This window comes from Dendrobium catenatum, unplaced genomic scaffold, assembly GCF_001605985.2.
Source record: "Dendrobium catenatum unplaced genomic scaffold, ASM160598v2 original_scaffold_209636, whole genome shotgun sequence".
Lineage (NCBI taxonomy): Eukaryota > Viridiplantae > Streptophyta > Magnoliopsida > Asparagales > Orchidaceae > Dendrobium > Dendrobium catenatum.
This window is the reverse complement of record NW_021528048.1, coordinates 594,843-617,754: the sequence shown is the minus strand read 5'-3', so window position 1 is coordinate 617,754 and position 22,912 is coordinate 594,843. Positions and strand designations below refer to the sequence as shown.

At 35.0% G+C, this 22,912-nt stretch overlaps 1 protein-coding gene across 1 annotated transcript; it reads left to right on the top strand.

Moving 5' to 3' along the window:
* The first annotated feature begins 1,069 nt into the window (after window positions 1–1,069).
* Window positions 1,070–15,409, top strand: LOC110094404 (acyl-coenzyme A oxidase 3, peroxisomal). The gene is made up of 13 exons (XM_020819634.2): window positions 1,070–1,652; window positions 12,405–12,522; window positions 12,602–12,709; window positions 12,790–12,962; window positions 13,049–13,148; window positions 13,261–13,335; window positions 13,449–13,579; window positions 13,765–13,900; window positions 13,980–14,099; window positions 14,172–14,318; window positions 14,395–14,499; window positions 14,713–14,811; window positions 14,890–15,409. The coding sequence occupies exons 1-13, from the start codon at window positions 1,162–1,164 to the stop codon at window positions 15,139–15,141; spliced, it is 2,055 nt and encodes a 684-aa protein (XP_020675293.1). The 5' UTR covers window positions 1,070–1,161; the 3' UTR covers window positions 15,142–15,409.
* The last annotated feature ends 7,503 nt before the right edge of the window (window positions 15,410–22,912 follow it).

The window sequence follows — 22,912 nt, the reverse complement described above, 5'->3', positions numbered from 1 at the left end:
CTGTAAGTTTGTTTAAATCGGAGTTCAGATTATCCCAGATTTAATTTTTGAAATTTCCAACTTAATGTTTGCCTCGAGATTCATGCCCGACAATTTTTGGATGACATATCAGATATATATTTGAAATTAAAATAAATTGCCGAAATTTAGAAGAAGCGGTTTAAAAAAAATAAATTTGCAGAAGGAACATATAGATATGTAATATAAAAAAGCGCGAATTCTTCAAATAAATTTGCACATTTTAAATGCGGTTCAAAAATTTAATTAGTTCCCTTCTTTTTAAATTTTATATATTTTCTACTCCTGCTAATTTTAATATTTATTTCGCTCCCTACAAAAGAAATAAATTCGACTAATTATTTAAAATTAAAATTAAATCTCAATCTCCACAAATCAAACACAAACTCAATGAACAAGTTTGATTTTAGGCTGCTAATCAATTTTTTAAACACGTGTTAATTGGCTTAAACGTACCCAAAAAAGGGATTTACATCCATGCCACTATATTTCATGCTATTTACATATTTAACAATTAATATTACATATCTACCGCACATAAAATAAATATGTGTGCATGAAATGAAATATTAAAGTTTAAAGGATGATAGGAGTGATAGGAATAAAATAAAAGAGTTGTATATATAATATTAAAATTGTATATAGGTGGTACACATGTAATATTAATGTTTTATATTTTAGATATATAAATAAAATAAAATAAAATTGTATTTTATGTAAATTAAAAAAAAAACATAATTTTCAGAATTTAGTGTGCTGAAACTATTTATTAGCTTAATTTTTTTTGTTCTTCTACCTCCAAAACTAAGACGGCTTTCTTATTGGTTCTTAACGCAACATTTTAGTAAAAAATTTTAATTTTTATACTAGTCATCAGTCTTAAGAAGCAGAAAGAAAGACGTACAGTTTTTTTATATTGCTTCTTAAAACAATTTTTTTTTTATTTTTAATTTTTATATAAAGCTATTTTTAGGATAATTTTTTTATGCTTCTTAAAGCAGCTTTTAATACAAATTTTTAAATTTAATTCTGAACAGCTTGCTTTAAGAATCAATAAAAAAACCGCGTCTCTGTTCAACGCCGGACTTGCCTTTGTTCTTCTAGCTTCCGATTTTCCGGCATAGTAGCCCCAGCAATTTGGAGATGGACCTCTCGGCCTCCTCTTCTGCTTCCGAGCGTGTCTCTCGTTGGGCCGCCATCATCAGCCGGCATCTCGGCGAGGCTCCGGGGTACGGGTCGCCGCCGCTCGTGCTAACGCCTTGTATTAGTTATTCGCCGCCGGAGAGCTCCGAGAAGGTGAGTTTCGAAACTAGGGAATTGCGGCTGCTCTTGGACGGGCATGACGTGGAGGCGAGGGATTGGCTTTTCCGGCTCATGGAAGAGAGCTCGCTGTTCTGCCCGCGACGGCGAGGCGGAAACCGGGTGTTTGTAGTTCCGGATTACAATCAATCGATGGAGCAGCAGAGAGAGATGACGATGAGGAGAATCCAGTTTCTTCTTGAGCGCGGGGTGTTTGATGGGTGGCTGACTGGCTCGGGGGTGGATTTGGAGATGAGGAAGCTTGCTATGAACGAGTGCCTAGGGTTATACGATCATTCGCTGATTGTCAAGCTTGGTGTGCATTTCTTTCTCTGGTGAGCTGTAATTTCGCCTTGTTTTTTTTTTTTTTCTACATTCTATAGGTTAAGTCGAGAATCTTTCTTATGTTTATAGTCTGCTGAATTTCTGTGGCATTATCTGGTTTTCAGAGATTGATGTGTTGGGGACGAGAGAGTAAAACGCTGGGATGAAACAAACAAGAAAGTAAAAGTAACGGAAAGGAAAGGACACCAAGATTTAACGTTAACGTGGAAAAACCCAAATTAAGGAAAAAATCACGAAGTCACACCGCACCAAGAAATCCACTATGAAAATTGGAATAAATAAGTACAAATCTATCTTCTCTCTCGCTCTCTCCTTGTTTCTCTTCTCACATACACCGTTCTCAATGTTTACACACTCAAAATATAAGAGAAAACTAAGTAAATAACCGAAGGGATGCAACCCTTCAGAAAAACAAGAAAGAAAATCATCCTATTCGTCTTGCAGCACTGCGAAGTTTGAACCTCTATCTTGCTCCACCACAGCGTCGTATCTAGACAGCTGTGGTGCTTCACTTTCTGTCATTCAGTATTAGGGCGCTCCGATACGTAATGCCAATGTTTAAAATTGCATAATAGGGTATTGAGGCGTTTTTCATTCGTGAGGCAAGGCATATGCCTCAAAGCATTTTGAGGCGTAAACTTCAAAATGAGAAAATTGCGTAAAATCAAAATGATAAATTTTTGTCTACTTATCTAATAATATATTAAAGTTGGCATAAAAAATAAATTGTTCTATAAATATATATATATATATATATCGAGTAGCTTGATAAGCTTTCGAGTCGAGTCGGGTTGAGCTCGAATTCGAGCTCGTTTATCATACGAGCTCGATTGTAAGCTCGAGCTCGAAGCTCGATAAGCTCGGCTCGCGAGCTCGTTAAGGAGTCGAGTTCGAGCCGGCTCGGCTCACTTACACCCCTAATTGGAGGTAATTGTTTGAGTAGCTTGTATGGCTAAGCATCCTTAAATTTTTGTAATAATTCTTGGATCTCATTGGGTGCCTTAATTTCATTTTGTTGTGGCTATTCATTTGATACTATAACAAAGAGTTGGGATTGCTCTTGTATTTGATGAGGAGCTCGAATTCAAACACACTATTGAATTTAGCCTTCTCAACTATGGGGAATCATGTCAACTTTGGTGACGGAAGTAGACATATCTTCTTCACTTACCACTCAAAAGACATGAATTTGCCTAATATTCGTAACATGCTCTAATGTAGAATTGCCAAGGCCACCCATAACAAGTTGGCATAATAATTAGATGTCCAATACGTCTCACAACACTTTGTATTTAAAATGTTTGCCTATGGAAAAAGAAAAATTGCACATATCAATAACCAACACTCAATTCCTTTTTTGCCCAGCTAATCCTCTATGGATGTGGTTGTTTGATAGTTTGAAGTTGCAAGGTCTTAGCTCCCTTTTGCGAGACCATATTCTTCGTACACCCATTATTAGTTAGCAACTGACAAACCTTCCTATTGATGGTACATTTGGTGCATAAAATGGATTGTCGTTGAGTTTTCATCGGCTATCTTGGTGCAATTAGAATCTTCTTAAGTACACATCAACAACAAGCTTTTATCCCACTATATGGGGTTGACTAAATGAATCTTGTTATCCATGTGTCATATTAAGAGTTAAATTCTTATTTAAATCTAATAACAAAGGTAATTTTTAATACTTTCTAATAATTTTTTTTTATGTCTGCCTTTACCTTTTTTAACATAGGTCAGATTTAATACATTTACTCTCCTAACAAGATCATCAAAAGGCTGGCGTTTTATATAATTAAACCATCTAAGGCAACTCACTCTAATCTTATCTAACATTGAAACTACAACATTTTCTTGTATATACTCATTTTGCATTCTATCTCTTAGTGTAAAGCCACTCATCCACCTTAGCATCCTCATCTCTGTAATACTATACTTAAATTTATACTTCTCTTTTAATGTCTAATATTTTGCGCTATAAAGTATTGCAAGTCTCACAACCATTTTATATGATTTTTCCTTAAATTTGAGGGCTACTTTTCTATCACACTGCAGGCCTGATGCATTCCTCCACTTTAGCCATCCAACTTGAATTCTAGTAATAACATCCCTTTCTATTTCACCATTGCTTTGAATAATAGACCCAATTTATCTAAAACATGCACTCTTCTTAATGATTGATCACCTGATTTCACAATCCCACCAATAGATCTATTTCTATTAAATTAAACTCCATGTTCACAATTTTAAAACTCAAATGAAACCTTTGGAGTCTTTTTGTGATGCCCAAGAATCTAATTGGGAATAATTATTCTTTTATTTTTTTAATATACAACAATCAGAGCTACTTAATTCTTTTATCTATATAAATATTAGCGGAAATAAAACTATCGATCAAAATATCAATATATACATTTGTATTTATCTCCCAAAAAATCATGTACACTATTCAAGATTTATACAATTATATAATTACTATATTATCATGAGTACAAAAAAATAGCTACAATAACAAGAACCTGAATTTGAAGGATCATGATCAATTTCACACTCCTGCTCTATTGCCCTGAATTGAAATCATTTAACCATGTATAATGAACTAAAAACCTCAACAATTCTTCCATTCCTACAATTAACTCAAAGCATGATAAAAAAATAATATTGACGTTGTTAGTCAATTTATAGCAGTAATAATCATATTATTAGGAAATCAGTGCAGAAATAGTAAAACACACATACAGTAGCAGTAAAGTCTGTAGCTAATAAAACAATATAGTACGGAAGCTAGTAATATAGTATGGTGAGGAAACCTTTAAACCAAAACGGGTGTCGAATCGATAAAGCATTTGTCTTCTCAGTACTATTAATTAGTAATGAAATTGTATAAAGTGATAAAATCAAATCATCAATAAGGACTATCAGAATCATATCAATATAATAAAACTTTGTAATGATATACACATGTTATCCAGTTAGTTATTCTATATTAATATAAAATCAATATCTTAATCACATGCTCAATATTAACACAGTCAATCAACAGTAGTATCAAATAGTATCGATATCTGTATCGATAACAGTATTAGTATAGTGTCATTAGTAAAATCGGTGGCAGTAATACCAAAGCTATGCGGTAATAGTAAATACGTACAATGACAATAAATCAGCAAATAATAACAGTAAAATCATACAGTAGCAGTAACAATGAATCAATAACTTACATTTCAATTGTCACACTAATTAAGTAAGAAGTCTTGGTTTAAGTAGTGTTTTTCCAGTAAGCAGTAGTCTGTATCAGTATCTCGTTTACTCAGTAAAGAGTCACACTTTGATGATCAATACAGTAATTGTCTCCTTACAACTCCGAATCAGTGAATCACGTGAATCAGTAGAGGATAACACCAAACCACACTATTTAAAGGAAAGCTTATCGAACCACCGTCATGCACAAGTCAGTTAGTCTCCAGCCAATGTTAGTGAAATCAACTTTTACTTTTTCACACAAATTATTATAACAGTAATAACGATCATCTATTACCGAATCATATACCTATTTTTCTTTTGAATGCTTCTATTAACAGTATGCTTAAATAAAAATACTCAATTTATGTACAATATAAGTCATACAAAATTCAATAACTTTTATTTTATCTGGTGAAATTTATAAATATTGTAGTAAAAATATCCATGATAGTTCGCATGATAACTTACAAAAGTTATGTGATAAAAGTTCAATAAATTCAGGGAAAATACAGTAAAATTAGTTTTAAGGAAAATTTAACTGTCAAAATCAAAATCTTTTAAAACAAAGATAGGATTAAAATCACCTACTATAATCTAAGAAATTTTCGTAAAAGCGGCGAAATGATTCGGTGGTCAAAATGCGGCTTTCTCCCTTTCTCTCTCCTCCCTTCTCCCCTTCTCTCCCTTGTTCAGCAAGCTGATGGTGGTAGGGGGAAATGAGAGATGATGAGTGGAAAAATATTATATAAAAATAATTTTTAATGGGTAGTGCTGCATGTCAAATCCAGAATTGTTGTACAAACATAGATTTTAATGTAGCGGTGACATTTTCTCGCACCGCTGCACTCTAGGCCTAACGTCGCAGCGCTAAAAAGATTACTGTCATTGTGCTCCAGTTCAAACAAAAATTCAAAATTTTCATTTTCAAAATTTTGGGTTTTTACACTTCTCGAGTATATTAGAAAGAAATTCTTCATCATCTCTCGCCTCATTTTCACACTCTTCTTCCACAAGCAAAAGCAAATTTTATTTCTTTTCCTCACCTTCTCCATCCATAAGTTGTAATTGCTTCTTATTTGGACACTCATTGGACCTATGACCTGGTTGAAAACAAAAAAATATATTTCGATGATCTGATCAGTAGTATATATTGTCATGGTTGGCTCTAGTTTTTTCCTATCAATCTGGTGTGCACAGGAGCTGGAGCTATGGTACCTAGTGATTGGGTTTGAAGGGAGCTCTATTTGGCACTCATATTGGAATTAGGATTATTACTCCTGTAGTTATCCCATAGTTATTCACATAAGTTACTGTGCTTGGAGGTGTTCCATGCTGTGCATGACTATTTCAACTTTACTTTATAGTCAAGTTCACCACTTGGTATAGCAAAGAAACGGTATTTATCTCTATTTTATCTTGTATGGACTCTTTTCGATCATCCATGTAGCGAGTGACAAATTGTTTGTCTTTTTAGTTAACGTTGTTTCTTGCACTGAAGAGTAAAATTCCTTAATGTAAGCGCTAACAATTTGGTTTCTATGTAAAGTGTTGGTATTATAAGTATAATATTTGTTCATAATTGGAAGATAAGAAGTGTATCCTCAACAATTGCTTCACTCGAATCAAATTCTTTATGTGATTGTGTCCTTCCCATTAACGAGTTTGTATGATTTTAGTCCACCAAGCTACTGCTCCTTTCAATCAAAAAGCTATGTACTATATTTATTTTTTCAAGGGAATGTCCACATATTCAAAGAAGGCTTCAGCAGCTTATTTCCTATCAAGACAATTTTCAATGTATAAATGTGATAGGAAGTGCTTGTATTCACAAGCAACCTATCCAAAATCGGCGAACCAACAGCAGCCAAATGGCTGTCCACAGCAGGAAAACAGCAGATTTCTGCTGTTTACAGCAGGAAAACAGCACTTGCTCGGGAGAATACGAGAGAAAACTCTAAAAAAAGACTTGTATTCCACTTAAACGATGAATAAAAGAGCAAGATACAATTGATCCTCAATTCGAGAGGAGGATCTATCTCTCCCAAATCTCTAGACGCCGCTAGAGCCCAAAGAAAACCTAAATCTACGAGATCTCAAATTTCAGCCAAATTCAAGATGCTCAAAACCTAGGAAAATCTACTATTTAATGCATACAATTCAAAAGGAATTTCCTAAAAAATCCCTACAATCAATTTCCCTCCTAAAATCCATTCAAAAACCTTCCAAAAACCGTCCCGCAAAGCGTGCGTCACGCGCGGCTTCCGCCTGTTTTCGCGATTCTGGCCCGTGAACCGGTCCCGCCTGGACCGGCTGGACCGGTCCATTGGACCGGTCTAACAATACTCCCCTCCCAAACATCCACCTTGTCCGCAAGGTGGAAAGACGACACCCTCCATTCCTTCTTCATCACAAACAGTAAGAACTTGAAGAGTTCGGTCCTTACACCTGTGCCCCGGCGTATACCTCTCGTCACATCTGAAACAAAGCCCTTTTGCCCTCTTCTCCTGTAATTCTGTCTCAGTGAGCTTCTTGAAGTTATCCCCACTCCATCCTCCTATTGGCTTCTCCCTGGTGATCTCATTATTGTTGACTGATGCAGGCCCCTTTTGTGCTAAAAGAGTGGTCGTAGTCTTGTAAGAGCCTCCTGAGCTGCTGCTCCTAGCTCCCTTCTCCAGGTTATTCTGATTTTCTACCAGCTGTGCCAACTTCATTGCCTCCTCCAAGTCACTAGGCATCAGAACTTTAACTGCCGCTCGGATCTCTGCCTTCAACCCCTTCATGAAATTCCCCTCCAATACGCTATCTGATAATCGCTCCACCCTACTAGCCAGGTGCTCGAACCGATCACGGTAGTCTTCTACTGATCCCTCCTGCACAAGAGCAAAGAACTGCTCATAGAAATCTCCTCCCCGGTCGGTTTGGAAACGTTCTATTATGCAGTTTTTGAATTCCCTCCAGTTCCTGATAGGCTCCCTCCTATCACGCCACTGATACCATGCCAAAGCCTTTCCTTCCAGACACAATCCTGCCGCCGTTAGCTTCTCATCCTCTGTCAACCCATTGACCGCAAAGTAACGCTCCACCTTGTAAATCCAGCCATGGCCGTCTTCCCCCTCGAAAACGGGCATCTTCAATTTCCTCACCTTGGGATCTCCCCGGTATCCTCCATAGCCTCCCATTCCCCTCAGAGGAAGCGTTCCCCAATTGTCCCGATCGTCCCTCCGACGAATATACTCTAACCCCTCTTCATACTCACCTCTCCTCCCTTCAACATCATCACCTCGACGCTGAATACCTTCAAATTCAGCACCGCGAACCTCCCTTCCAACCTTTCATTATTGGCGGTGATTTCAAGGAATTTTTCCTCCAAATCTGCTTTTAATTGGCCAAATTCGCCTTCTAGGACTTCGATCTTCTTTCCAGCCATTTTTCTTTCTACGAATCAAAAGAAATCTTCCTCCGAATGCCAAAAACCCGCTGAAATTTCAGGTTTTCAGCCGCCGATGGTCCCAAATCGATGCTCTGATACCAATTTGATAGGAAGTGCTTGTATTCACAAGCAACCTATCCAAAATCGGCGAACCAACAGCAGCCAAATGGCTGTCCACAGCAGGAAAACATCACTTGCTCGGGAGAATACGAGAGAAAACTCTAAAAAAAGACTTGTATTCCACTTAAACGATGAATAAAAGAGCAAGATACAATTGATCCTCAATTCGAGAGGAGGATCGATCTCTCCCAAATCTCTAGACGCCGCTAGAGCCCAAAGAAAAACTAAATCTACGAGATCTCAAATTTCAGCCAAATTCAAGATGCTCAAAACCTAGGAAAATCTACTATTTAATGCATACAATTCAAAAGGAATTTCCTAAACAATCCCTACAATCAATTTCCCTCCTAAAATCCATTCAAAAACCTTCCAAAAACCGTCCCGCAAAGCGTGCGTCACGCGCGGCTTCCGCCCAGGCGGAAGCTTTCTCCGCCTGTTTTCGCGATTCTAGCCCGTGATCCGGTCCCGCCTAGACCGCCTGGACCGGTCTAACAAAATGCTAGCTAAAGATGGGAATATTGACTTTTTACCCTAAATACCCCTAGGCAACGGTCTTGAATGTACCTGCTCGATTTGGGGTTCTTCATACAATTCAAAATTGGAAAATACCCCACGTCTTTGCCAATCCTTGTGGGATGCCAGAAGGCCTGTGCATAAATTTGAATCAAGTCTTTAGGATCTCCTCAAATCTCATTCCAATCAAGTAGCATCATGATAGTAAGTGGATGCAGGAATTTCCCAATCCCTTGGCTGAAATGCAATTTTAGCAAAAGCAGAAAACAATCCCAGGGAAAATAGGGAGAAGAACACACAAATACACTTTTTATTGCAAGATATATGAAGAAAAACAACAAGATACAGTTGGATCTTCAATTGAAGAGGAAGATCTTGCTCTCCTAAATCCCTAGACACAGGCTAGAGCCCTCTCAACCAAATAAACTCCCAATTCAGCAAAACAAAGCATAAACTCAACCCTAGGGTAAACAACGTACTTAAAACAAACTATCACACAAGAAGTTCCCAAACAACCCTCTCCCAACCCCTTTTTCCCTCCTAGCCGCCCCCTCCACATTTGAAAATCCCTAGGTCCCCACCCCATGGTGTTGGATTTCGTCCAAGCGGCTGCCTGTTCTGCCTCACCAGCCTTATATAATTTCTGGCCGGTCTAGTAAGAACTCTGGCCGGTATAGTAAGAACTGGCCCTATGATCAGTCCAGGAGGGACCGGTTTGTCAATACGCCCTTCCAAAGACCCACCTTGTCCATAAGGTGGAAAGACGGAAATTGTTGTTTCATCCTCTCATACGGCTCCCTCGATTTCCTTGTCATCACAAACGGTGAGAACCTGAAGAGTTCGGTCTTTACATTTTTGCCTTGGTGTATGCCTCTCATGACATCTGACAATCCCTTTGTCATCTTCTCCTGTAACTCTGGTTCTGTGAGCATACTAAAGTTTTTCTCATGTCTCCCTCTTACAATCTTCTCCTTTGGGGTTTCCCTAAGAATACCCGGTGTCGGCTCCTTGGATGCCAAAATGGTAGTGATCAAGCTGCACGAATCTCCTAAGCTGTTGTTTGCAGCCTCTCTCTCCAAGTGCCTCTGATCCTCCTCTAATTGGGATAGCTCCATAACCCCTCCCAAATCACGATGTCTCATCACTCTTACTGCAGCCCGAATCTCGGGTTTGAGCCCTTTCATAAAGTTTCCTTTCAGTACAGTCTCTGAAAGCCGGTCTTGCCGGCTGGCCAGCTCTTCAAACTACTCTTGATAGTCCACCAGTCCACCACACTATCCTCTCCTATGTTAGAGCATAGCGAAAAACTTTTGGTACAAGTCACCTCTCCTACTAGTTCAAAAACATTCCAACAAGCAGTCTTTAAACTACCTCCAGGTTTATATGGACCGGCTCATATCCATCCATTGGCACCATGTCAACACTTTCCCCTCCAAACACATCTCGGTCGTCATCAGTATCTCCTCCTCTATAAACCTATTGATGATAAAGTGTCTTTCCATCCTGTAGATTCACCTATGTGCATCCTCTTTCTCAAAAATAGGCATCTTCAGCTTTCTCACCCTCAGGTCTACTCCGTTCCCCCTGTTTCCCCCATAATTTCCTACTCCCCAAGGGGGTAGCCCCCCAAATGTCCCAATCATTTCTTCTACGCTTGTACCCAAACTCTTCGTCAAAATCCCCCTTTTTTCTTTCAAATTAATACCTCTTCGATCATAATTATCCCCTCTCCTTTCAAATTCAGCTTCTCTCCTTTCAAATTCAACACCCTTCAGACCATAAGTTATCCCTCTCCTTTCAAATTCAGCATATCTTCGCTCATGCCCAACCGCCCGACTCTCCCCATACCCTCTACCCGACTCCTCCCTAGGAATAGGCTCTAGGAGAGGCATTCTCTCTTCTCCCTCCAAAATTTTCACCTCCTAATTTTCCTTCGGCTTATTGAATTAGGGTTTTCCCCACTTCCTTAGCCGCCGACTTCTCCCCTTGATTTCGACGACGCCATTTTGATTTGGACCTCGAGCATCTTTCTCATCATCTCCTCCATGATAGCAAACTTCCCATCAATGTTCTCATGGATGGATACAATTTGAGTTTCTAATTTTGAAATTTGTTTTTATCGAACTCCGATCTCAGTTGTCTGCTCTCTCCTTCCAACGCTTCTACCTTTCTTCCTACCATAGGTATCTGAATTTAGGCTCCAATAACATAAAATAACTTTGATGTGAATCTGATCTCCAAATAGCAAAAAACAGTGAGATTGGAGAGAAAAAAATGTAGCAGAAATAAGCGAGGAAGACTTATATTTCAGCCCAGGACACAACCCTGATAACAATTTGATAGAAAATGGATACAAAAATTTTCCAATCCCTTGGCTGAAATGCAATTGCAGCAAAAGCAGAAAACAAACCCAGGGAAAATTGGGAGAAGAATACACAAATACTCTTTTTATTGCAAAATATATGAAGAAAAATAGCAAGATATAGTTGGATCTTCAATTGGAGAGGAAGATCTGGCTCTCCCAAATCACTGGTTGTTGGCTAGAGCACTTTGAACCTAAGAAACTCCCAAATTCAGCAAAACAAAGCATGAACTGAATCCTAGGATAAACAACTTACTTAAAACAAACAATCACACTAGCAATTCCCAAACACCCCTCTCCCAACCCCTTTTTCCCTCCTAGACACCCCCCTCCACATTTGAAAATCCCCCCGGGCCCCACCCCAAGGGGCAAGATTTCTTCCAAGCGACTGCCTGTTCCGTCTCATCTATTGTTCCGCCTCACGTAATTCCTGGCTGGTCCAGGAATGACCGGCCCAATGACCAGTCTAGGAGGGACCAGTATATCACATTGACTGGTGTTGGCATGTTTGTCAAGCTCGCCCGTGTAGTTGCAAGGGGCATATTGCTACTATTGTGGATTACATGAAGTTTGTGTCTCACCTCCATCAAAAACTGTTGGAATTCCCAAGTCAAGAATTCCCATGGTTCAATGAGACTTGACGTCTTGCACAAGTTTTACAGTCTGGAACGGCATTGCCGGTTGGGTTCTTGTCAAAATCTGCCATCATGCTCCAATACTAAAATGGCATAGCTGCACAAGCGAAGGAAAACAGAGAATAATTCTGTTTGGGATAACAATGATATTGTATTCAAAAAGTTGTCAAAGTACTACATCCATCTCATTTACAAGTAAAACTGGAGTATATTGGTAAATACATTTACATTCACTACTGCTCACTAATACACAACTTGTGGTGATTAAATTACGCAAACATGTATTAAAAAGCAGGCAGATACTATTAGCTAGTTAAAAGAGCTGCATCATACATCTTTCTGTCAATCTAGTTCTTCTTTTGTGCAGCAATACTACGGAGTGTTTTAGTGCATTATCTACAGTCTCAATTTGATTTACGACTATATTTTATTTTGACAACAGGGGTCCGGCAATTCAGTTTTTTGGCACTAAACGTCACCATGATAAGTTTTTAAGGGAGAGTGAAAACTTTCTAATCAAGGGTTGTTTTGCCATGACTGAGTTGGGGCATGGAAGCAATGTAAGCGGAGCTTTATCCTATCACTTGGTTTAATAATGTTCCAGAGGTATTTTCAACTTACTTTTGTTCTGATCTCCAGGTACGTGGCATTGAGACAATTGCTACCTTTGACAAAAACACACAAGAATTCATCATTAATAGTCCTTGTGAATCAGCTCAGAAGTACTGGATTGGTGGTGCTGCGAAGGTAAATAAATATATATTGGTAATTTTCATTTTATGAGCTTGCAGCTTAGAGCTCATAAATCTTTCGTGGACTGTTTTCAGCATGCTACCCACACAATAATCTTCTCTCAACTCCATATTAATGGTACCAGTCAAGGTGTCCATGCATTCATAGGTCAGATCAGGGATGCAAATGGAAATATAATGCCAAATCTTCGCATAGCTGATTGCGGCCATAAGATTGGTTTGAATGGAGTTGATAATGGTCGAATCTGGTACTATTTTAGGAATACTTCTCTGGTATTGTTTAATCTTGTCAATACGTTGTGTACAATCATCTCAGAAATCTAAGTTTATCTAGGTTTGATAATTTTCGAGTTCCTCGGGAGAACTTGCTGAACTCCGTTGCTGATGTTCTGCCTGATGGACAGTATGTAAGTGCAATAAAAGATCCAGATCAGGTAATGATACTTAATAGCTTTCAGTTTCTATTGATAAATCTGAGCATTTTTGTTGAACTCCAAACAACTTTTTGGTCATCTTTTGTCATTTTTTTATTTTCATCAATACCAGAGATTTGCAGCTTTCTTGGCTCCATTGACATCTGGTCGCGTAAACATTGCTGTTAATGCAGTTTATATATCTAAGGTTTGTTCTATATCTATTTTGTCATTGCTTGTTTTTATGCAATTAGTTTGCTGAATCAATGTTGACATCCAAGACCTGCATATATTTTATATGTTTTCTTCTTCTTCTTTCAGATGGCTTTAGCAATTGCTGTGAGATATGGTCTCACTAGACGAGCATTTTCTCTTTCATCGAATGAACCGGAGGTTTTGCTACTTGATTATCCTAGTCATCAGCGGCGCCTTCTTCCTCTCATTGCAAAGGCGTAATCATTTCTTTTATTCTTTGAAGAATAACATTTTGTGTCATTCCATCATCTACCAATCTTATCTATTTGATGTCTTTAATTTTTTTTTTCATCATTAATGGCAAGTTAAATATTATTTTTCTTTATACAACGGCTATGAGATTTAAATGTCTTGATCCATTCGTCATATGTTCCTTTTGCAGATGTGCAATGAGCATTGCTGCCTATAATCTGAAGAAGATTTATGTAAAAAGATCTCCAGATACAACCAAAATATTACATATATATTCCAGTGCTTATAAAGCAACGTTTACCTGGCAAAACATGAAGACACTTCAGGTTAGTGGAACTTTAGGCTGATCATCATATATTCTAAGAATTTTATTTTGAAATTTAATAGTGTATTCTATGATATTAGGAGTGTCGTGAAGCATGTGGTGGACAAGGATTGAAGACAGAAAACCGTATTGGGATATCAATAGGTGAATTTGATGTGCAGTCAACTTTTGAGGGAGACAACAATGTACTCATGCAGCAGGTACTATGAATGTAATTTTGTTCTAATATGCTTTGAATTATCAATCAGCTATAAATTATTTAATGCAATCAGGTTAGCAAAGCACTACTATCAGAATATTTATCAGCTCAAAAGAAGAAACAACCATTTAAAGGGTTAGGATTAGAACACATGAATAGTCCTTGCCCTGTTATTCCAGCAAATCTGACTAGCTCTGCACTTAGAAGCATTCAATTCCAGGTAGTATTTTGATTTTATTCCCAAATAGTCAAAATGAATCTTTTCAGACAATTTATGTTGATTCCCTGTGTGTTAGAATGATGTTTTCTGCTTACGAGAGAGAGATCTGCTGAACCGCTATGCTAGTGAAGTCTACCAGTATCAACAACAGGGAAAAAGTAGAGAAACCGCTATCCTTTTGGTAAACATCATTCTTATTTACAAGTTCTGCTTCATTAACAGTGTTATTACTCAATTTAGCCTTCATTCGAGACGGCTTTCTTACTGCTTCATAAAGCAGCTTTTTAGTACAAAAATTAAGATTATTATATCAAAAAGCTGCTTTAAGAAGCAGAAAGAAAGTCGTCCCAAATGAAACCTTAATCAACTTTATCGTGCTTTCCTTAAATGTTAGAGCTATCAACTTGCCGAAGACCTCGCGAGGGCCTTCACCGAACGAACCATACTGCAACAACTTGTCGAAGAAGTGAAATCCGCCACCGGTCCATTGAAGGTGATAATAATAGATTGATCCATAGCAGGCTAAATGTTTTGATGAACCATTGTTACTGAAAATTTAAACCTTTTTCAGGATGTGTTGGAGCTACTAAGATCCATGTATGCTTTGATTTGTATTGAAGAGGATGCATCATTCCTTCGATATGGGTACTTATCACTCAGCAATGCTGCTGCTGTCAGGAAAGAAGTGATGAAGCTCTGTAGCAATGTGAGGCCTCATGCCCTGGCTTTGGTTAGTTCTTTCGGCATCCCTGATTCTTTCCTTAGCCCAATTGCATTCGACTGGATTGAGGCAAATTCCTGGACCAGCTCAAATTCACTGTAGGAAAGATCAACGAAGCTTAGATTCTTGTTTATCTGCCAGAAACAAAATAAAATATAAGATGAGAGTGATATTTCTGTGAGTGGAAGCTTGATTCTATATATTTTAGTATGAATAAAATGGGCATATAGCCATGGCGTTGGTGTGTTATGTAAGGGAAAATACTCTGTACCAGAAAGGATGTTTGTTTCTGTAGTTGTATCTAATCATGTAAGCTTTAATCTTTATTGATTCCTTCCGGTGATATAAAGAAGCACCCAATTTCCGAAAATTATTTGGTGCGGAGACTGGACGTAAAGATACGTCCGGACATTCACTTAAAATTTGATACGTTGGGTGCACTTTGGTTGCGTTTTTTTGTGTGTTTTACCTGCGTTTTACTAACACTTTAGTTGTGCTTTGACTGCTTTTTTAGTGCGCTTTTGATGCGTTTGGTTTAAAAGTCTGCATATATATTAAATATATAAAGTAAAAAAATAAATACAACATGTTCATTCCACGTGTCAACATTTTATTAGAGTCCGGACGTACCTCTATGTCCAATTTCCGCACCTAACTCAACTGAAGGCATCAGAAATTTGATTGAGGCTTTGCTAAGAAACTGGGGGAGTAGGGCTTTATTCTGAGATTATCAAAGGTTAGTTTTTTTGCACCAAATTAAATGTTGTTGTATTATGATTTTAATATATATTAGAATGCAGTAGTGTTTTGATTATTGAAATGCAAAGTAGATTAAATGTTCGATGTTTATTATATTGCAATTTATATTAAGATTTTTTTTAACAAATTTTCTCATTATTTTTTTTTGTAAAATAAAAGAAAGCTTTATATATATAATTAAATCAATTGGCATAATCAAAATAAATATAAAATATTAAAAAATAATTTTGGCGTATTAGTAAGCAATATTATACATTTTTAATGGCACATTTTTTGTAGTAAAAACATTCATAGTTATCTAATCAAGCTAGCTATAATATTAAAAATCGAATTAGGTGGTTAGCATAATGCAATGGAATCTATTTTGTTTGAAGCTAAAGAAAAGAAAATAGCTTTGCAGAGGAAAAAAAACTCTCAATTAAACTCTCATCTAATGCTTTCCACAAATAAGTTGAATTTATATTATGCATTATATTAATATTTGTTCATTATGAGCTATATTGAGTCGAGCGGGTTGTAGTTGCAGAAACGAGGAGTCGCATCAATTTAGTCAAAAGATGCACCGGTTTAGTCATAAATCGTGCCAGGTCAGTCCAATCACTACTCCATCTCTAGTCTTATCAACAAGAAGAATATCATCAGCAAAAAGCATAGACCATGTTACAACCTCTTGCAAATGTCTGGTCAGAACATCTAAGACTAAAGCAAAAAGATATAGGCTTAAGGCTAATCCTTGATGTAATCCAACTGAAATAGGAAAATACTTGGTCAAATCACCTTGTGTTTGAACACAAATAATAGCTCATGCATACATATCCTTAATGACTTGAATATAAGCTTTTTTTTTAGGATTATTAACCCCTTTCTTATGTAGAACTCTCCATAGCACTTCTCTTGGAATTTTGTCATATGCTTTACTAAATCAATAAAAATCATATGTAGGTCCTCCTTATTCTCTCTATACTTCTCCATCAAATCTCTCAATAAATGTATAGCTTCCATAGTAGACCTACATGGCATGAATCCAAATTGATTTTGAGAAACATTAGTGTCATGCCACAACCTAGGCTTCACAACTCTCTCCCATAATTTTAAAGTATGACACATTAATTTAATTCTTCTATAATTTGCACAATCTTGTGCATCACTTTTATTCTTAATAATAAAAATCAACACACTCATTCTCCACTCATCTGACATCTTTTTAGTCTTCAAAATAATTTTAAAAAGTTTGGCAAAATTTCTCATTCACCTTTGTTGAATATTCTTTTTTAATAAAAGCTCTTTTTGATCTTCATCCTTAATACACTTTAGTTAAACTAAATCTTTTCTAGTCCTATCTCTTTGTTTAGCTAGCTTATACATATATTTTTCACCCTCCTTAGTATCTAATCTATTATAAAAATCATGTGTGTTGTTAAGAATTAGTGTAATATATTATCTCGACGGAGGAATTTTGGAACAAATAGGAGCATTTAAATGGAATGTTTGCATGCCTAGGCATAGGATTTTTAACCTTGTAGGTTCTATGAAGATATAAACATTAAAGGAAGGTCATAAACATCAATTTACATTCCTACAAGCTAGATAAAGATCTAGAGATGCATATGCTCTGATCCACATCAATAGATGAGTCTTATTAGAAAAACTTGGTAGTTCATATTCATTAGTCCAAAATATTTTTATTATCTAGTATTTTATCTTTTATTTTGTAATTCACTATGATGAAAAAATTAAATTTTGATTTTTGTTCAGTAAGGCCAGTATTTTAGTTGTAGTAGGCAATACTAGTTTACATGCATATTATTATAATATTTTCTCGTGAGAATGACACTATGATATCACTTTATTACTTGATCGATATGTGCACTTATGTAGTTAGTTGGTGATTCATATAAAAGAAAATTTAATCATATTTCAACCCAAAGCATAGCATGTAGAATCATTTGTAGCACCACACATGTGCATATCATGTATCTGCACATCAAGTTCTTGGCATCATTGATGAGGAAGTAATGTGCGTATTGCAAGTTAAGCTATAATGTTGAACTGGTTGCTATTTATATCTTGTATCCTATTATTATTTTTATTTTAAAAATTTTGAAAAAGAAAAATCTTTACATGTTTAATTAGTTTTATTTTCTATTATTTAATTTTTGTATTATTGTTGCATGTGTACTAGATCTAGTAAGAAGCCCTTACTGTTTGACTTAGAATTTGAGAGGACCCTTACAAAAATTAAAAAATCTAAAAAAAAAAGATTTAGGAATGATTGAACCAATTGAAGATCAGGACCACCCTAGACCTCTTAGGAAGTATGTCAATCCTATGGTAATTGGAATCCACCGGAGTATCAATAAACCTACTATCCGAGCAAATAATTTTGAGCTGAAACTTGTCATAATTTAGATGGTTTAAAATTTTCAATATAAGGAAACTTCTGTTGAGAATTCCAACCTACACTTAGCTAGCTTCTTAGAAATATGTGCAACATTCAAGTATAATGGTATCAACGATGGTGCTATTAGGCTTCATTTGTTTCAATTTTTGCTAAGGGATAAAGTTAAGATGTGGTTGAATTCTTTACCCCTAGGCTCATAACCACTTGGAATGAGTTGACAAATAAATTCCTAGCTAAATATTTTCTACCTTTAAAAACTATCAAGCTTAAGAATGACAGCACATCTTTTGCTCAGTTTGAAAGTGAGTTAATTTATAAAAGTTGAAAAAAAATAAAGAAATACTTAAGAAATGCCCTCACTATACTTAACCAGATTGATTGGTTATTTAGACTTTTTATAATGGACTAGTAGGATCCCTTAGGTCGATTATTAATGTTGTAGCTAAATGATCTTTAATGTCTAAGTCATTTCAAGAAACCTATGAATTAATTGAGAAAATGATTCAAATAATTTCCAATGGCCTTCTAACAGGATGAATCCTAAGAAAATAGTTGAAGTTTATGAATTAGATGCCTTATCTATTTTGATTGCTCGGGTAGTTACTATATCTAAGAAATTGGATACTTTTGGAGTTAGTTTAGGATTAGGATCATCTATGTATTTAGAAGAGCGTGATTTGAATTCTATTAGTGATAGTAGTGTTCAAGAGATTAAGAATGTAAATTTGATTAGAAGATAAAATAATCCATATTCTAATACATACAATCTAGGTTGGAGGAACTATCTTAATTTTTTGATAACTATCTTAGTGGTAATAATCAGTAGAATGCTGGTCAATTAAATTAAGAAGGAAATTGGACTAATCCTCAATAACCTATATACCCTAGACCTTTTCCTCCAGGTTTTAATCAAAATAATCAATTCATATATATGAAAATATCTTTAGAAGAGATAGTGAATTAATTGGGAACTCAATTACAATTCAAGCTGCTTCAATTAAAAACTCAAAAAGTTAACTAGGATATCTTGCAATATATTTTGGTAGTAGACCTCATTAATCATGACCCATTAATAATGAAATTAATCCAAAAGAGAAAAAGAAGGATCTTAGTGTGGACCACTTGAGGCGTGATAGTGATGCATCCTAGTTTAAATGATAAATCTAGGCAAGTCTGGATGAAGACTATAAATTTAGCACTATTTAGGAGGTAACCCAATTCTATTTTGTGTTTTAATTATTAATTGGGTTGCTGATGAGTTTTGTAGGTTGTATTATATGTTTTAAAATTTATAAAAATATCATATGTATTACTTGTTAAGTCATAAAATTTGATTTTGACTAATTAATAAAAAAAAAATTCTAGTAAAATTTCTGGTGTTAAATTTGAACTAATGCTACAAGATTAGTATTTTGAGTGCTGCGTCATTTGCTTGTCAAACACTACAGCATTCAAACTTGACATTGCAGCGCTAGAGTCTCGAGAAAATTCATTGAATACAATACAGAAGTACCATAGTGCTTTGTTACAATGTTGAACGTTTCAGCACTATGGCATGAAGTTGTGTATTTCTACAGTATTGTTGGTTGTACATTCAACAAATCATGCCTACATAACTTTCTCAATTATGAGGTTTTATTGAGTGTTGTAGCACTGCTGTCAGCATTATTGTATTAAGTCAAAATCATAATTGTGTTGGTAGGAGCATCACAACGGTGGTCTTTATTAATGCCGCAATGCTCTCATGTGTCAAATGCTGCAGTGTTTCTTCAATAAAAAAAGGGAGCATTTCATTTTCTCATGCCCATGCCGCAACAACACACATCCCGCAATATTGTAACTTCTATCAGATTGACCATTTTATCATTTTGTGCCCTTTAACGACACAGCACAGCTCTTTTGAGCGCCACAACGCTTATGTTGCATATAAACAAACACCTTTACCCTATCATGCATATATACATGCATTTTATTTTCTACAACATACGCTAGTCCAACACACAGGCCTACGATAAGATAGTGGGGTCCTCTTGCACGCGGAGGATGTTGCGCTATTCCTGTTAGTATAGGGCTGTTATGCTGCTGAATTTTTTTCAAAATTTTGATGGTTAAAAATTTTAGTTATATTAATTAATTAAAATAAAATTTAGAGTTCTAAATGAGTCTTCTTGATAGTGTCACTTAAACATTTAGGATAGAACTACCTTTATCCTACATTTCATCCCAGACGATTGCTTGTGAAATAGATTATTAGCTAGCTGCTCATTCTAAGCAGATTAAAATACATATATGTTTTCTATAAAATCTAATAATATTTTCAAAGAGACGATTGATAATTTTTAATATCGAATGCAACTTGCTTATATACATAATTGTATTATAAGTTTAGAATCTAATCTCCACTTTAATCGAAAGTTTTTGTTCAGAGATGTAATTGACTATAGAGGCTTGCCTCTATAGAAACCCAAATTCTCAATTTAAAATAAACCCTATCTTAGCTTGCTATGAGAGGGAAAAATCTCTAAATTCAAACTAATGCTTATTTTGAGTCAATTTTGTATTTGAAATGATAGGTCAATGTAGATTTTATCCTTAGGGATAATTATTTCATTCCCTACGCCGAGTTTAAATACGAAAATAAAATCTTTTATTTCCTCAAATCAATAATACAAGTGTTAGCTAATTCTTCGAAATAATTAACACTAATTATGCAGATTTGATTAAAGAAATATTCGATAGCAAATCAAGTGGCCATCATTAATCATTCAATTAATTTTGTCCACAATCAAATGGTACTCAAGTTCACAATAGATTTAAGGTTTGCTAATCACACCTTCATCATCAAAATCATACAAAAGAAAATATATTTCACCACCACCCTCTAAAAAAATATTCTCTAAAACCCTAAAATTGTTATACTAAAAAAGCTCCTTAATAAGAAAATATTAAAATACCAGCATTAACCAATTCCAACCAACTATTACTACAATATTAAATTTTTGTATCAAATAATATTTATGACTATTATTATTAGTAGTAATATATCTTCATTCTAACCTTTTTTTTATTTGATCGAAATATTCATGAACCAAAAATAATGTCCTAAAGAGTCATCGACTCCATGACCACCATCTCATCTAATTTTCTCATGAAGAATCTTTTGCACTTCAAGTGAGTTAATGCAATGCAAAAAATAAAGTATGTCAAACATCTTATCTAAACATGCAATAAAGAGATTTTTTTTAAAAAAATTTCTAACAAAATTTTCAATATTATTTTTCTAAAGCTCTATTTCATTCCCTTATTATAAAATTTTCTCACCAACACCTCCCCAACAGAAATTATTGTGTACGGTCACCGAACCGTCTAGAGATTAATCAGGATGCGTCACGTCACCAGGTACACAGCAATACATATTATCGATACACAACAAAAAAGTGATGTGACACGTCCTGATTCACCTTCAGACGGCATCCGGTGACCGCACGTAACCACCTCACATGCACATAAAACATATAAAAGCTCTTTCCTACACACCTTTTTAACCAATTCCTAACTCACATTTCTCATCTTTCTTGTGCCTTTAATTTTAACCTCCCTTTTGTTTTATCAATTAAACTTTTCAATCACTTGCTTTATAGAATTGGGTCAAACAACCCTAAAGTCAAGCCTAGCTAATCACATGATAGGATTGGATAGTATAAAAAAAATCACATGACAGACAATAAATGAGATATTAAATAATGAAATTAAAAAATAATTAAATAAATTTTATCAAATAAGATATTCTAAAAATAAATTAATAATATTTTAATAAGATACAACTTAAAAAATTTTAATAAAACTATCTTCTTGAAAGCCAAATGAACTCAATCCCAAAAACCAATAATCCAAAACAGCATTTTAAAAATAGTTGAATTAAAAATTGAAAACAATGTGCAAATCAAAATATTAACATTTCATTAAAAATTAGCAATTTATATTATGGGTCAAATAAGCATCCAACACAAAATACAAAATAGAGTATTCATCCATTTAAAAATGGATGGGTTCGAATTTAAAATTATTCAAACCTATTTAATAACTAGTGAATTTAAGCTGACCTCAAACCTTCTTTAGACAATAATTTTTTTCCCCTTAATTTTATACATTGAGTATTATTCTTTTTTTTTATTTTATCAAAAATTACCTTAAAATTTATAATTAATAAAGTTATGCAAAAAAAATTAATCAAAAGAGATTAACAGCCACATTCAAATTATTCAAATTACTAGCAAGTCAAATTGAAGTTAAATCTTTTTGAACCCACTTACTAAAACAATCAAATTCAGGTTACAATTAAACTCGAACCCAACCCATCAATCCAAATTAACACCCATAATTATATATTGCCTCATCCAAAGCATAAAAATTAAGCCTGTAAAAATATATATATCTAAAAAATGAATCAAATATACTAAATTGATTTAATTTATTTTTTAAGTTAACTTTATTTAAACAATATTTATCGAAATAATATTTATTTAATATAATTTAATCTTTATAATATTAAAATAAAGCAAATTAAATTAACAATAATAACAACACACCTTTATCCCACAATATGTAGATAACTAAATCAAATTAAATTAGTTAAAACATAATACATATAATTTAATAATAAAACATAATACATCAAATTAAAACTACCTTATCAATTACTTAAAACTTATC